At 37.0% G+C, this 15312-nt stretch overlaps 1 protein-coding gene across 3 annotated transcripts in view; it reads right to left on the bottom strand.

The window, feature by feature from the left end:
• LOC145662587 (zinc finger FYVE domain-containing protein 21-like) overlaps positions 1-15312 on the bottom strand; it is a 49054-nt gene that overhangs the window by 33172 nt on the left and 570 nt on the right. For 2 of the 3 annotated variants that reach the window (XM_081728302.1, XM_081728303.1), the window contains exons 2-3: positions 10093-10143; positions 4641-4809 (exon numbers count right to left, since the gene is read on the bottom strand). In XM_081728302.1, the coding sequence (XP_081584428.1) occupies positions 4641-4809; positions 10093-10143 (220 nt within the window). The remainder of the gene's footprint in view (positions 1-4640; positions 4810-10092; positions 10144-15312) is intronic. The other variant, XM_081728304.1, reaches the window with a different exon arrangement.

The raw sequence follows: 15312 nt of genomic DNA, 5'->3' as shown, positions 1-15312 counted from the left end.
TATGAAATACTCAGTGGTGGTATTCAGACAGTTCGCACCGGTTCGCGAGAACCGATTGTTATAATATTTCAAATTCACAGAACCGTTTGTTATACCGAGTCATAAACTCTCTCTCTCTCTCTCTCTCTCACACACACACACACACACATAGGCAGCTGGAAGGGAGAGTTTGTTGGATACAAATTTTTCACAGTCCAAAAGAATTGAGCTACATAAAGAACCTCACTTTGCTCTGTACATACCAGAAGATTAACGGCGGGGTGGAGAACGGTAAATTTTATTTTATATTTGCTTTTAGATTACAACAAGATATAAGCGTTTATTTCTTAGTGCCGTGCCGTTGGGGACGAGCGGTTCGACGGCAACGGGCGCAGAAAGTAAGGAGGCGCAAAATTCGGGAGAAAAAAGAAAAGGAAAGAAAAAAAGAGAGGAAAAATTACTTGAACTAATACTAATATGTACTTCTTCCTGCTTTAGGAAATGGTCCTATAATGTTACCCGTGTGAGGAAAATGCATGTGCATATATATAATATAGAAGGAAAAAAGTATTAAAAAGTGCTCAAAACCAAGGAAAAGCAGGGTTCATTTTTGAAAATTTTATGCTTTGCGCCAACTATGGTGGCGCTTCGCCGCTGGTCTGTCGACCTTACTCATACAGTACGTACAGGGGCGCCGTCGTATACTCTCGCCCCGGATACTGATCTTCTGCGGCGCGACACTGTTATTTCTTAATCTCAAGTGCTCAACTGTCAAGAATGAGAAGTGGGGTTATGAGTGAAGTGGCCAGTGTTATTTATATTTGAAACACATACATATCATTATCAACAACTGTCGATACATTGATGGATGAAGGTTTTCCCAGTATTTTTGACAATCATCTAGGAAAATTCGTTTCCAATATATTCTCAGTGCTACATAATTTCGTCACACCACCTTGCATTAGGATGCTATGTAGGTCGCTATTTGTCACGTGATATCCACTAAAAGCTTTGGTTTTGTCTACTTTGTATAGTTGTTTCCTAAGAGGTTATAACTATCCATCTAGTATCACTCATAGCGACCCAGACACTATCTTTTTCTCGAGAACAGTACATGCTATCAAGTTGAAATAAAAAATTGCATCACAAATGTGGGTCCAAAGAATCCGTAGAAATTATTTACAAATCCCGAAAGCCCCCCTTCGTGGTGTAATGGGGGGAGGGACATGCCTCGTTCTTGCGATTTTCAAATGGGAACGATATGTTTCAAATGCACATTCGAAAAGGCGAGGAAAAACTAAGATTGCCCTTCGAAACATCTGTCCGTACTACCTGCCGTTTTCCGTGTACCAATTGTTTTTTTCAAAAAAATGAAGGTGCGCGAAATAGAGTATACGGAGTTTACTAATTAAGATAATGTAAGCACAGTCACAGTAAGCACCGTCAGCAGACTTATTATCTCGAACAAGCCGAGTTATGCGTCCATTCCTGTGACTGCTAGAAGGCTGAACATTTCCACTTCTGCCTAGACGTTCGGCAAGGTTGCGAAACACATGTCTTGAACGACATTCCCGATCGGGATACTTAGCAGCATACACACGAGCAGCAGAGGAACTATTTCGTTGGCACTTACCCAACACCATTTGCATATCAAATGCTTCTTCGTTTGTGAAAGGCATTTCAACTTACATGCCACGATTTGCCAATGCGAAGTAATTGACAGAAATACACATGACCACGAGGAATGTACATTAACAAATTCAGACTTTTCACACAATCCCTTCGACGACACAACGTCTTGCAACAAACAACGGTGAATGAGACCAAGATTGGGGTGGCGTATTCATGTTATCAGTGGAAGCACACTAGAACTGGCAGAAGAGCTAGGTACACCTCCAACTGTGCGGCGACATAACTTGCGTTGAACCGGGCAGTGTGGAAAGCTTACGGGCAGTCAAATGGACCTTGCTTCTTTGTGGTACTATTACATGCCCGCTTTTTTTTTTTTTTTTTTTTTTTTTTTTTTTTTTTTTTTTTTTTTGTCAAGTGGGTAACTTTACTAGTAAGTTTTATTTTTTCATGACGAACCAGAAATCCAGGGTTTCGATACTGTTTATAGTTGCCATGTTGAAAGTGGTTAGTGGATTCCAAAATCATGTTCGAATTCTTTTAACATTTGCAGAGACTTTTGCAACGAGGTATTACTCGACCCCCCTTTCCATTTGAAATTTTCGAGTTCTGACCTTATTTTAGACCCCCTTTTTTTTGGATCACGCAGTTTCTTCTTTTTTTAGACCCTGAGTCACCATGTGGCATATCATTGGAAAGCGTGTGTCTTGCACTTCCCGAAACTGTGACGGTGCTTACATTATCTTAATTAGTAAACTCCGTATACTCTATTTCGCGCACCTTCATTTTTTTTTTTTTTTTTTTTTTTTAACAATTGGTACACGGAAAACAATTGATTTTTGATTTTTGAGTTTTACGTCCCGTTCAGCAGCGAGGCTATATGAGACGTGGACCTACTGATTAACGTGGAATCCGAACCACATGAGCTCCCGCCGGGAATCGAACCCGGGTCTCCCGCGCCAAAGGCGCGCATGCTAACCGCTTAGCCACGAAGGAGCTCTACACGGAAAACGGTAGGTAGTACGGATAAATGTTTCATAGGGCAATCTTATTCCCCCCCCCCCCTACCTTTTTGAATGTGCATTCGAAACATATCGTTCCCATTTGAAAATCAAAAGAATGGGGCATGCCCCCCTCCACCCCATTACACCACGAAGGGGAGCTTTCGGGATTTTGTAATTTCTACAGATTCTTTGGACCCACATTTGTGATGCAATTTTTTATTTCAACTTGATAGCATGTACCGTTCTCAAGCAAAAGATAGTGCCTGGGTCGCTCTGGAACACCCTGTGTATATATAAAATAGAGAGAGAGAGAGAACCAGTTGTTAAAAAAATAGAATAGCTCCACTGGAAATCCTTATGACTAACAGAAACAAACAACAGCTAATAACCCGATAATTAATAATAATAAAAAAAAAGCAATAAATGAATACCTTAATGACGAATCTTGTGCTAATGAAAATCCTGATCTCTCAAGAATTATAATTGGTTCTAGAACTTAAGGTCAGTATTTTAGTATTATAAGCATATTTACTAACCTATTTTTATGGCGATCAATGGAGTTCGAAACTTCTCAACCAGTCTGTATGTTTCAGACAAAATATTTGCTTGTCCTTCCTCGGTAGAAGAAAAACAGGCTTTATCATCCTACGCAAAACATCTCTTACTATGATGTTGTATCTTTAGTGGACATAATGAAATTATTTTGAACTTTAAAATACCAAAATATACTTGCAATAACGGAGATATCAATTTAAACTACGTATTGGTATCTTGAATTTCAAACTGATTTCATCATTTCCACTGGAGTAACAACATCACAGTATGAGAACGACTTTTTACATAGGATAATAATATGTTTTCTTTTCCACTACTGGAAAAGGACAATAGAATATTTTGTCGGAAATATACAGGTCAATTGAAAGATTTGGTCACCATAAAAATATGTCAAGAATTAATTACTTAATTTCGTCCGTCAATTCATTTAATTAACATAAGAAATAATTGTATATAGGGAATAAGACCAACAGTTCTTTCGAAGCAGTTTGTACTTTCATTTATGTCTTAATATATTCTAGTATCGTCTATAACCATGCTTTATATACGTGTAATCCAAGCATACGAGCTTAAGATATCCAGATTAGTAAACTAAAAAAAAAAAAAAAAAAAATCCTTCTTCGAAGTTTAAAAAATAATTCCTCTAATTACTTAAACACTAAAGACTTAGAATGTATACATGCCAATTCGCTAGATGTTGAAACTGTAAACACAAAAATATTTATTCTTACACACAATAGTACTTTTACAAATTGTTCTGTGGCTCAGTGGTAAGGAGTGCTCACCACTTGTGCGAAGGGTTCCTGGTTCGATCCCAGGTCATGTTAATTTATAGTCGACACCACTGTATCAATAGGTTTTCCCAGGGTCCTCCCATTTCCTTCAACATTTTAATTCCACCAATGCTTTCATAATCATTCACTTTAATCACCCGTCTCTTTTAGCCTACAGAGCATAACAGTGGGACATAAAACTAAAAATTTGCAAAAACAAGCTGACTGTGGTACAAAAAACTAAAAACATTCACTAAATTAAATATGACAATTATCTGTCACTGCTGCTATCTTCAACTTTATATATGTTGATGGAACTTATTGACTGCGAATACTGGTACAAAGTTACATACATTTGTGACTGAAAAACTGACGCAAATATGAAAAAAAAAAAAAAAAAAAAAGTGTGGTCTTAATTCATAACTAAAACTGGTTATTTTTATTTTAAAAGCTATGTATTGTAACGTCCATCCCAATCCTTATTCAAATTATGCTTATCAATGTTCTGTTCAGGATTTTGTACGATGATTCGAATACATTTCTTTCTATTAGTAATGCTGATTTATGTAGATCCTATATACCTTTTATGTCGTGATTACTAGCGCATAAATATTTTGAAATGATTGGGTTCTATAACGAATAACTAAAGAAATTCAAAAAGTTAAGTTGAAGTGTGTCATACTGAATAATTACAACATACCATTTATTAGCGTTTTCAGATGCTTTTCATAAAATTCATTCTCCTTCCTAGTAACATCGGCACAATTGTCGCAGACGCGAACAGGATCAACAAAGCACATCCTTGGAAGATTTACTTTTGTCTCACAGCATGTCTTACAGTAGATTCTTCCGCATCGTCTACAGTGATGCTGGAAAATATAATAATGAGGCAAAATTTGAATACATTACACTATAACAGAGTACGAGCAACTAGATGTAATATTTTGATAAAATGTTTACCCTTACCTTACCTCACCAGTCAGCTAGCTCTACAGCCATATGGATCTTGGCTTCCTCTACAACACACTTCCATTTTTTCCGATCTTGATTCTTTCTTTTCCATGATTGGATTGCTATATTCCTTAAGTCATCCAACCATCATAGTTATGATTTTCCCTTCTCTCATAGTTATGATCTTCCCTTCTCTCTCAGCACTTTTTTCGGCATTCTACACTTCCATCTGTATTACACGTTCTAACCAACTAAGTCTTTCTGCATTTATAAATCTCATTATATCTTTCTTTTCCACAATTTCGTTATTATTCCTTATTCTTCACTAATCTCATTCTTTTATTCGTTTATATATTCTTATCATTATGCTTCTCTCAAATCTTCTCAGTTTATCTTCATCGTGTTATTTTTAAATGTCACTACTATAGTTATCACTGGTCCATAGTGAGTAGAAATACAAAGTGTGCTTTCTTCACACTTTTAGGCATTAAAAATATTAACAAAGCTGCGATTGGACTGGTTTCAAATCTGGGTAGGAACTAGCATTGTGGAAGTCTGAGAAGTTGCGAGGTTTCGTTTTGTATCTTGTTTGTTTCAAGTGTACATGTACCTCTGTGTATGAAGTATTATATATTGCTCTTGAGAGTGTGATACATATTTTTATTTTTTTGTTAATGGTTTAATAATGCCTTCCTTCATACTTTGTATGGTTCGCACGTTATAAACACTGAAACTTCGAAAGGCCTCATTGTCACTGACAGGATCTCTCATCGTTACATCTGGCCTTAGATGCTTCTGACAAAGGAACAGAAGATTGAAATCCGGAGATTACTGTTCCAAAGACATTACAGAGAACTACAATAGACGCCACTCAGACAGATATCAGTATCGCACATCACAGTCGCGTATATGTGATCACCAAATTTTGAAAAACTGCCATAATGAAAGATTGGGCACGTAGTTGGCGAACAAAGACTGACACCAATGAAGAGAGGAAACGACGGTTCTAGCACCATTTAACAAGTGACCAAAATGAAGTATTTGTCATCTCTCACTGGAAAGTGATATCAGCCAATCCTTCATTATCCGGATATTGCATACCAAACACTGGCATCCTGATAAGCTGCATATGCACCATAAACTAAAGAAGGATAAGCCAGATTGACGGGTAGTGTTCTGCACGTGAGCTACGAACCAGCACAAGCTGGATCCCTCGTTTACACGTGGCATACTGTTCAGTGACTACACCTGTTTATATTTGAATGGGAAGGTCATTCGGCATAATTATCGGTACTGGTGTGATAGTAAGGAACATAGTTTCTGCAAAGATATTGGTGTGGTGTGGCATGTACAACACCCGCATCATTGATCCATTTTTCATTGACACTACTTTAACAGTGCAATGGTCTGATGCTCCTGCAAGAACATGTGTTTCCTTCTCTTCTGAACCCAGACGGCAACTTTCCTTTTTTATTTTCAACCCGACGGGGCCCCTTCACACTATTCCATTGACGTGTATCAATTGCTCGGTGCACAACACTTAGGGAATTGGATTGGTCGCCATGATTCCGTGAAATTGATGAACTGATCACATGACCTCACAGCCTTAAAAACCCACGACAAGGCACCTACAAGAACCATTCACCACATGTGTGACCACATTTCACCTGACATTGTTTTGCTTGTGCTGTCAAAATGAGTACGACGATTGCGGTTGTGCATTATATGGGATAGTCACACCTAGAACGTGCTATAGCGTGCTATTGGTAGGTGATTTTAAAATTTGCAATGTTCATAACGTTCCCCAGATATGCAAAGCTATCTATCTACCCCCTCAAATCTTTTGTTCTCAATTATCAAGTCTCTTGTGTTTTTCTCTCTTCTGATTTTTGTTACTTCCATATATTCAGTTTTCATCTCATTCACTTCAAGACTTATTTCCCTTGCTTTTCTCCGTCAGTTCTTTATGTACTTGTGCTAATCTAACAATAATAGCAATATCGTCCGCATACACATGTATTTCACTGGATTTAGCGAATATGGTACCTCTCTGGTCAACATCCTTTACTGCATAGTGCAGAGCAAAAATAAAAAGATTCGTTGATAGGACATCTCCTTGTTTAACTCCTTTGTTGAAATTAAATGTGTACTTAGTCTGTTGTTTATTTTTACCCTGTCTTCTGTATTGTTCATGATCATTGTAATTAATCTACATAACTCCAAATTGATGTAGTGCTTCCTATAACTTTCCCCTAATAATACTGTCAAGGGCTTCTTAAAATCTATAACGAAATATATAATTCCAAGCTGTGCACGATGTGTTTCTCAGATTCTGTCTTATGATGAATATTTGATCTAGTGCACTTTTATTTGCTTTAAATTATACTGGTATTCACTTATCACTGTTTCCACTATTTCTCTGAGTCTCTTGTTCAGAATATTAGCGGAAATTTTGTACGCTATGATTAGGATAGTGATATGCTTATAATTTCGACGGTCTAACTTTTCCTCCGTTTTCCATAGTGAACATGTAATCCCAAGATTACAGCTGCTTGGCATTTTCTCCTTTATTCATATGTATTGGATCGGTTCTGTTATAGCTTTTATTGTCGTTTCTCTTCCGTGTTTTATGATTTAATTCCGATGTTATCGTTTCCAGGAGTTTTTATTATTTCTCATTTTTTCAATCACTTTCATTTCCTCAAGAGCAGGTAAATGAGTATGACTTCCTTTTCTTCCTTCTTCCAGTTGATCTATTCTTTCTTGTATTGCATCGATCTCCACGCTTCTGTCCTTTTCTTGGTTGCTGCTCAGTAATTCTCTGAAGCGTTCTTCCCATCTCTGTAAAATCTGCCTTTCGTATGCTATTATTTGCCCATATTTTGTCTTACAGTTATCTACCCTGGATTGGAATGAGTTGATTTTCTTTATAGCTCGGTAAAACTACCTTCTTTCATTCTGTTTGTCTAAATTGTCAATCTCTTTCGCCTGTATTCCTTTTTCTTCTATTTACATAATTAATTTGCTTTTTCATCGATTTCTGGTAGTGCTTAAAATTTGCTCTTGATTCTTTCAATAACATTTTCTCTCTTGCCTTATTTTTCTCCCGTATACTAAGAAACATTCCTCATCGAACCAGTCCTTATCTTTTTTGGTTAAACCGTTTCAAGTCACTTTTTTTTTTTTTTTTTTTTTTTTTTTTTTTTAAGAGCTAACTGACATATGACTCTCTAATTGGTTCCATTCAACCTCCCCATCTCCAGTTTCTGTTGTTTCTTCCACATTTTTTGGTTCTGCATTCATTCTCTCGCGTAAGCATTTCTGATATTCTGATTCTACGTCTTTTTGCCTAAGTTTACCTATGTTCCATTTCTTGCTTCGTATGTTATTTGTTCTTCTTAATGTTGTTATTCTCTCCTTAGTTTTACCAGGAAGGAGTCAGAATCACGTTTGGATTCCTTGCAGTTACGAGTTGCATTTCTACTTGCCATCAACACATATTCAATTTGATTAATCTCGCCAGATCCTATATTTTCCACATTTCTAAGTATATCTTTTGTGTGGGAATGTTGTACTTATGATAACTATATTATTACTTTCTGCAAATTGGATTAAATGACTTCCATCTTCTTTGTTTCATAATGTACAGTATGTTTTCCAGCTACATTTTTAACGTAATTCTCTTTACCGATTTTTGCATTCAAATCTTTCATCACTGTAGTTACATCATATTTGGGTAACTTTTGTAAACTACTTCAAATTCATCATAAAAATTTATTTTTGTTCTTTTCCCTTCTCTTCTGTTAGGGCGCGGACTGTTATAACCGTTAAATTTTTGAATTTTCCTTTCAGTCGAACTTAACCTATCCCGTTACTTATTGGTTCGTATTCTATAATATTCTCTCTCACACATTTTTTGTCATTATTAACCCAGTTCCAAACTGATCGGTATTGTCTTCAGGTCTACAATATATTACCATGTACTCCATTTTATATATTTTATCTTGCCAGCGTGTTTCATGTAAAGCTATTAAGAGACCTCATTCCGGCGAAATTAAAATACCGCTAATTTTACAGTATTATGTGATACCTTCAAATAGATAAAAGATAATTGAAATGTGGAACAAGAGCGCCCTAGACAATATTATTTTGCGTGAGGTACCGCTGTCACAAGTCATCTAGTGGCTTTCCGTTTTCAGCCGTTTACAAACGCGAAAATAAATGCCAATTTTCACAATGGCTCGAAGTCGAAAGCAGATAAGTGAGTCGTGATAACGGTATCTCATGTAACATGACATTGTCTAGGGCGCTCTTGTTCCATATTTCGATTATCTTTTATCCATTTGAAGATATCACATAATTACTGTAAAATTAGCGGTATTTTAATTTCGTCGGGATGAGGCCTCTTAAGTCTATTTTATTTCTAACATCTGGATCGCTATCTCTTGCGTTCTTGCTGGTTGTTTCATTGTCTCTGCAATCCACGTAGCTATTATAATACTTGAATTCTTCACACTCTTCCTTTAACCTTGCCAATTCTGATATCCCTGTGTTCCATTCGTCTTCAGAGACAATTCATGAGGCTTCACAAACATAGTTTCTTTTTACAGTGTAAGGGTGTTAACGTCATGCCAAACCTCCAATCTGAAGGACCAGTGATTTTCTGTCAGGGTAATCCTCCCTTAGTCTCGCTGGATCCGTCCGCTAACTGCAAGACAGCAGTACCGACTTGGGCCCACCCCGGATTTCTCTGGTACCTATTAGATTTAATAGGCGTTCTCCACAGACATACATATATGAATAAATTTTTAAATTTAACTAACCAGTATAACGGAATCTGATAAATGATCTAAACGTGCCATTTTCATTCTCAACTCGTAATTCGTTGACTTTTGACTAACAATATATTTTACTCTCCTTAAAGAAAGAAAGAAAGAAAAAAGAAAGGGGGAGGCTACCTTAACACACACAAAAATAAATAATATTGGTAAATTAAATAAACAACTTTTCTTTTTTTTTTATAAAAAAATTGTTTTGAAGTCAGAGTTCTTACTGTGTTACTGAGGAAGTTCTAATTTTATTTAAGGTGTTCTGAGAATTCTCAGAAATGGCCTGGCGACGTCACTAAATATTTAAATGAAATATCTGAACCAGAATATTTTCACTGTTATTTATTTGGCAGTTTCATATCCCACACTTACCCTTCGGTTCATGAAGTCAAATCTGGATTTGCAATATGTACAGTGTGAACTCTGTAACAATAAAAGAAAACGAAATAATTAGACTAGATTTTCGAAGTAATAAATGATAATGGTAATACCAAGTAGTTTTGCTAACATAAAAGCCTGAACAGTGGGTGAAGTTTGGGTTGCAAATGAGGTTGGAAGAATGGCAACTACTGGAATGGTAGAAAGTAAGTATTAGCTTTATGATGGGGAGTTGGACGGACAAACTAATACCGAAAAATAGTGTAAGTTTTATAGCTAGATTTCTGATAGTTCTTCTCTTCGGTGTAGGTGCAAGCTATTTTGAAAGACTAATTTACGTAATAAAGGTGTGAAAATTGGGGGCCTTCGGTAAATGATTTTCCGACGGTCGAGAAAACCTATTTGTTTGGGTGAATATGAGAAATTTCATTAATTCTTTCGGAAATAAAGGCCGGGTCGGTCTTCAGTAAAGAAGTTTGAAGAAGAGGTTTTTTATTTTATTATTTATTATTTCTCTTCACAACTGAACTATTTGCTTATAGTAAAGCTAAAAGATATCCCAGTTTGGAAAGGCTGGCAAGAGGATTTTGAGGTAGTTGATACAGGATGATTTGATAGAACACATACAAGTGTCCTGAGAGGTTAAGGCACGGGGTAGGGAATACTTTATGTGGTAAGGGTAGATGGTCTAGTACGCTGTCAATAGGTTTGATATACTCATTTGATATCTCAACTTTGAAATCAACACCAAAGAACGTAACTGAATACTTGTAAAACGCCTCTGAAGGTGAATTTGGCTGGAAACCTGTTGTTCGGAGACTGCTAGAACAGCTCTAGAGCTGTTGATCGTGGATCCATATTAGGAAAATGACAACTACGAAGTGAGAGGAAAAATTAAACGTTTAGTGCCATGAATACGTTTAGTGCCTGAGACGGCTATGCGAATGTCTACGGCAGTGCTCTTAATTTGAAGGTAGTGGTTATGTTCAAATGTTAAACTGTTAATGGTTGTGAATAACTGCCAATTGTATTAGGAATTATGTATTAGATGTTTGAGGTTCAAGGCGTATATTTAAGAATCCTTCAAGGACAATTACCATGCGGAAGAGTGTGATATTGTTGTATGACGAAATTATATATATGAACGCTAGGATGGTATTAGGAGGCAGAGATTCGGTAAGGCAAAAATAATGGATAGAAAATAATGTTTGGGAGATTAGTCGTAGAAGGCTGAGATGTTTTTCGTAGGACTACCAATATTGGAAACAACGAGTCTTACTATGTCACTAACTTTGTAAATAAACCACAATTATCTTTACTGATGTAGACATCAGAGATAAAATGAGCGTACAGGACTAAAAACACATTGAACCTAAAAGCAATATGCAATACCTCCATTTCAAGAGCTCTACCCTCACCGTATTAAATTTCTCTACTTTATGTCTGGCCATTCGAGGAATCTGTATTTGTTCCATCACTTCGTCTGTTCACAATTACTTTAATCTTTTTTTTTTTTTTTTTAACCACTATCTAAATGGGAATTATCCAGGAGTAGACAATTCAGTAATGCAAAGAACCTCACGAAAAACATAAAACCATATACTGTAAAATCCTTTAGTACAAACTTTTTCACTCATTACCATCTTTTATTCCCTTCCCTATACATACTACTGAATTTTTCTTATCCCATACGCACAACTTCACTCAAACCACTCTCCATATAGGCTACCGATACTTATTTCTATTGTCTGCAAAAATTTCTTCCTTATTAATGACTGCCGATGTTGACCACTCATGTTTACTTCAGAGAAAATAAGCTAATTTCTAAATCTCTAATAGCTTTCCGAAGGCCCTCGCACTTTCACTAAAAAATGCCAGAAACTCAGATGTAAAACTTGGTCTATATCTGATGTCAGTTAAACCTTCCAGTGCTTCATCATGAAAGTATCAAAAACTTATTACCATCTTAACGATATTTTAAAATCAACATATTCTTAAATCCACTCACTATTCAGGCTTCTATGTTAGCACAACTCTTAACCAGGCTTTCGTTTCACACCAACAAATCACTGACATTATACGGCTTGAAGTCACCTTCTACCTCCAACAACCCACCACATCAGCAAATTTAACCACACTTTTCTCATTCTCCAGACTCTTCTCCGAGAAAGATATCCCCGACACATATTATCCTATCTTTGGGGAGGTACATTCGTTGTTGCAAATTTACTTTGGTATGGCTCACCGTTATATAACATGTGCCGTGTGGAAATATAGACCTACACTAAAAACGAGAGGCCAAAAACATGATGAACAAACCTGTGCTAGCTGGTCACTAAAAGCACGAATGCTCTAACAAAATCAAGGCAGGGCGAAGCAGGTTAACCCGCGCGATAGCGCAACTACAGTAAACAAGCGCATCAGCGAGATTAGAGAAAACACAGGTTAGTTCAGGGTATTAATGATGACAATGCTAGTTTTACACTTTCGTTACTTACTTAAGGTTTGTACAGTTCCGAAGCAGCCATAATTAAGTTACGAATTACTGTACGCTTTTCTTTAGTCCAATGAAAATTGTACTTTAAAGTATTCAATAAGTTATAATAATCTGTGTTTATTCTTGGAACAAAATGAAAACCTTTACATTTCTTCTGTAAAGTTTACCTATTTCTGGTTCCCTTCTGCAACATTTAATCTCTTGTAGCTATCTTCCAAAAATAGAAAGTTCAGTAGTGCAATATGTGTCTGTAAATTGTTAGTGAATTTATAAAAAAAAAATATTCACAGGCATGACCGTCGTAATTCCACAGTACCAGGACACTGTAATCTCGTGTCGATCAGTACAAATCTTAGCTCTCTCCGATGGTCTAGTGGCTACTGCACCTATATGCATGGGGTCCTGGGTTCGCTTTCCAATGGGAAGCGTTAAAATTGGAACATACTATTACAGTGGCTGGGATTCAACCTTAAAATCTTGGTACAAGTTTCATACAATATCGGTCTGAAAATGGACGCCAATTCAGAACCAATAACAATGCAAACCTTTCGCAAAAGGTATAGAAACCGTAATACAGGGTGGTCCGGAAGTAGGCGTATCCCACTTTAGTTTCAACAGTATAATGTTAGTTATGGTGTCTTCAGAGTTGTAAACATCGGTATGATCAACATCCATGTCGTAACATAGCTGAATTCTGCGCCAAGTTCTCGCAGATATTTTGCGGAGATCACGAGCTTGAAGGCGTGTTCCACAGCTGCTCGTACTTCCTACGTTGTGTGATATTGAGTGTTTCTTACTTGTTGCTTTATTAAACCCCACAGAGCATTGTCTGGTGTTATTAGATCGGGACTTCTTGGGGGCCAGGCAAAGGGAGGAGGTGAAGATTCACAATCTCTTCCAATCCAGCGCCTAAGAAACGTTTGATTCAGGTAACTGCGCACGTGAATCGCGAAGTGTGCTGGTGCTCCATCCTGCTGTATCTTAACAATGTCTTTGATACCATACAATGTTACCAGACAATGCCAAGCAATGTGGGTAAAACCTAAAACCGTCAGAAAACGTCAATTAGGGGTACGCCCAAGGGCGCCGATTTCTCTGTAAATTTGGGGGGCCCATTCAGATACAGAAGGTATATATATATATATGAGGATTTTAAGGCAAATTGCATTCAAATTATGCCAAATATTGTATGTTTATAAATACAATAGGGGGCCCACATGAGCTTTGGGGAGGCCCGGGCCCCCCAGTATTTGCGTCCTTGGGTACGCCCACTTCCGGACCACTCTGTAGTTCTCTGAGACATTGCGTAAATTTACACTTCATTTTCTCCTCTCCATACAGGCTACCGGTACTTACTTCTATCATGTGCAAGAAATTCTTCCATTTTAACGATTTCCGATGTTGACTACTCACGTTTCCTAAAGAGAAAGTAAGCTAATCCCTAAAGTTTCTAAGTTTGGTGACTGCCTTAACCATTAGATTGAAAGAATATCAATGTTCAGATGGGGAAACGGTAAGTCTTTACTTTGACTCCAACTGTGACTTTAATCGGTTCTTATAGGTTCAGTTACTTCCTGGAACTGTTTGTGCCTGTTCGTGCCTTTGGTGTGACGTCTTAGTTCATATTTTTCCCACTAGGTGTCTGTGTAGTCATATGGTAGTTGGTTAGTAGTCACATGTTCTGTGTGCATGTATGTGTGTGCTGCTGTTTGTGGCATGCGAGAAGCGCGTAATTGAATTGGTTGAATTGAGTTAGAGAAAACCTATCATAGTTGTGGTGTAAAGTGAAGATATTTTCGACGTATTGTAAAAGTGGACGTTTATTGGTTTCTTGTTTGTAATAATAGCAAGTGTGCTCGGTTTAATAAAACGACGTGTGTGCGGAGAGGAACATTTTTCAGTAATGTTGAGTATTGTGCATGTGTTCTTGGTATCTTATTTTTTCGTGTGTGGAATCAGCAGTTATGGGTTCACTATTCATGAGTGTTCTCCTATGGCGAAATGGTGAGTGTTTTCTTTTTTTAATTCATATTATTTTTATTCTTGATTTGTTTTGCATTTGAGTATTAGGCAAAGTATTTGGTTTGCTGCTGCTTGTCCTATTGTCTTGTTGAGATGTAATTTTTTTTTCTTTGTCATGCACTGATTTATGATTAGAGACGAGTGTTTTTTTTTTTAATTTTTCCCTAATTATCTTAGCTTTATAGTAGTGGTGTGATTATTTATTATTATTTTGGATGTTTTTATGGTACTTGAGCGGGGGGTTTGGGGGGCGGTAGCCCCCCATTTAGATCTCAAAATTCATAGTCACCGCTTCACCTGAATTGATGTTTAGTAACATTGTGGCCCTTGTACTTATAGTATAATTCTTAACATCGTACATTACTTTCACTGTGTTAGTAATTGTAATCGATTCATGTGATCCGGTTCCGGGAGCAGTTTAGAAATGATTCCTAAACTGCTCCGGGAACCGGATCACATGAATCGGTTGAAGTCACAGTTGGAGTCAAAGTAAAAATTTGCCGGGGAAACTTAGAAATATGAAATAAGAAAAATTAAATAAAAGTCTTTCAGTTTAACGCCCTATGATTATGTCCTTTGGGCTATGGGAGGCAGTGATTAAGGCAAATGAATGATGGAAGGATTGGTGGAATTACAATGTGGGAGGAAACGGGAGCACCATAAGAAACCCAAGGACAAATGTTGTTTACTACACT

The sequence above is a fragment of the Thermobia domestica genome, chromosome 10 (assembly GCF_964235325.1).
Source record: "Thermobia domestica chromosome 10, izTheDome1.hap1.1, whole genome shotgun sequence".
In the NCBI taxonomy this organism is placed as follows: Eukaryota; Metazoa; Arthropoda; class Insecta; order Zygentoma; family Lepismatidae; genus Thermobia; species Thermobia domestica.
This window is presented reverse-complemented; position numbering and strand designations above follow the sequence as displayed.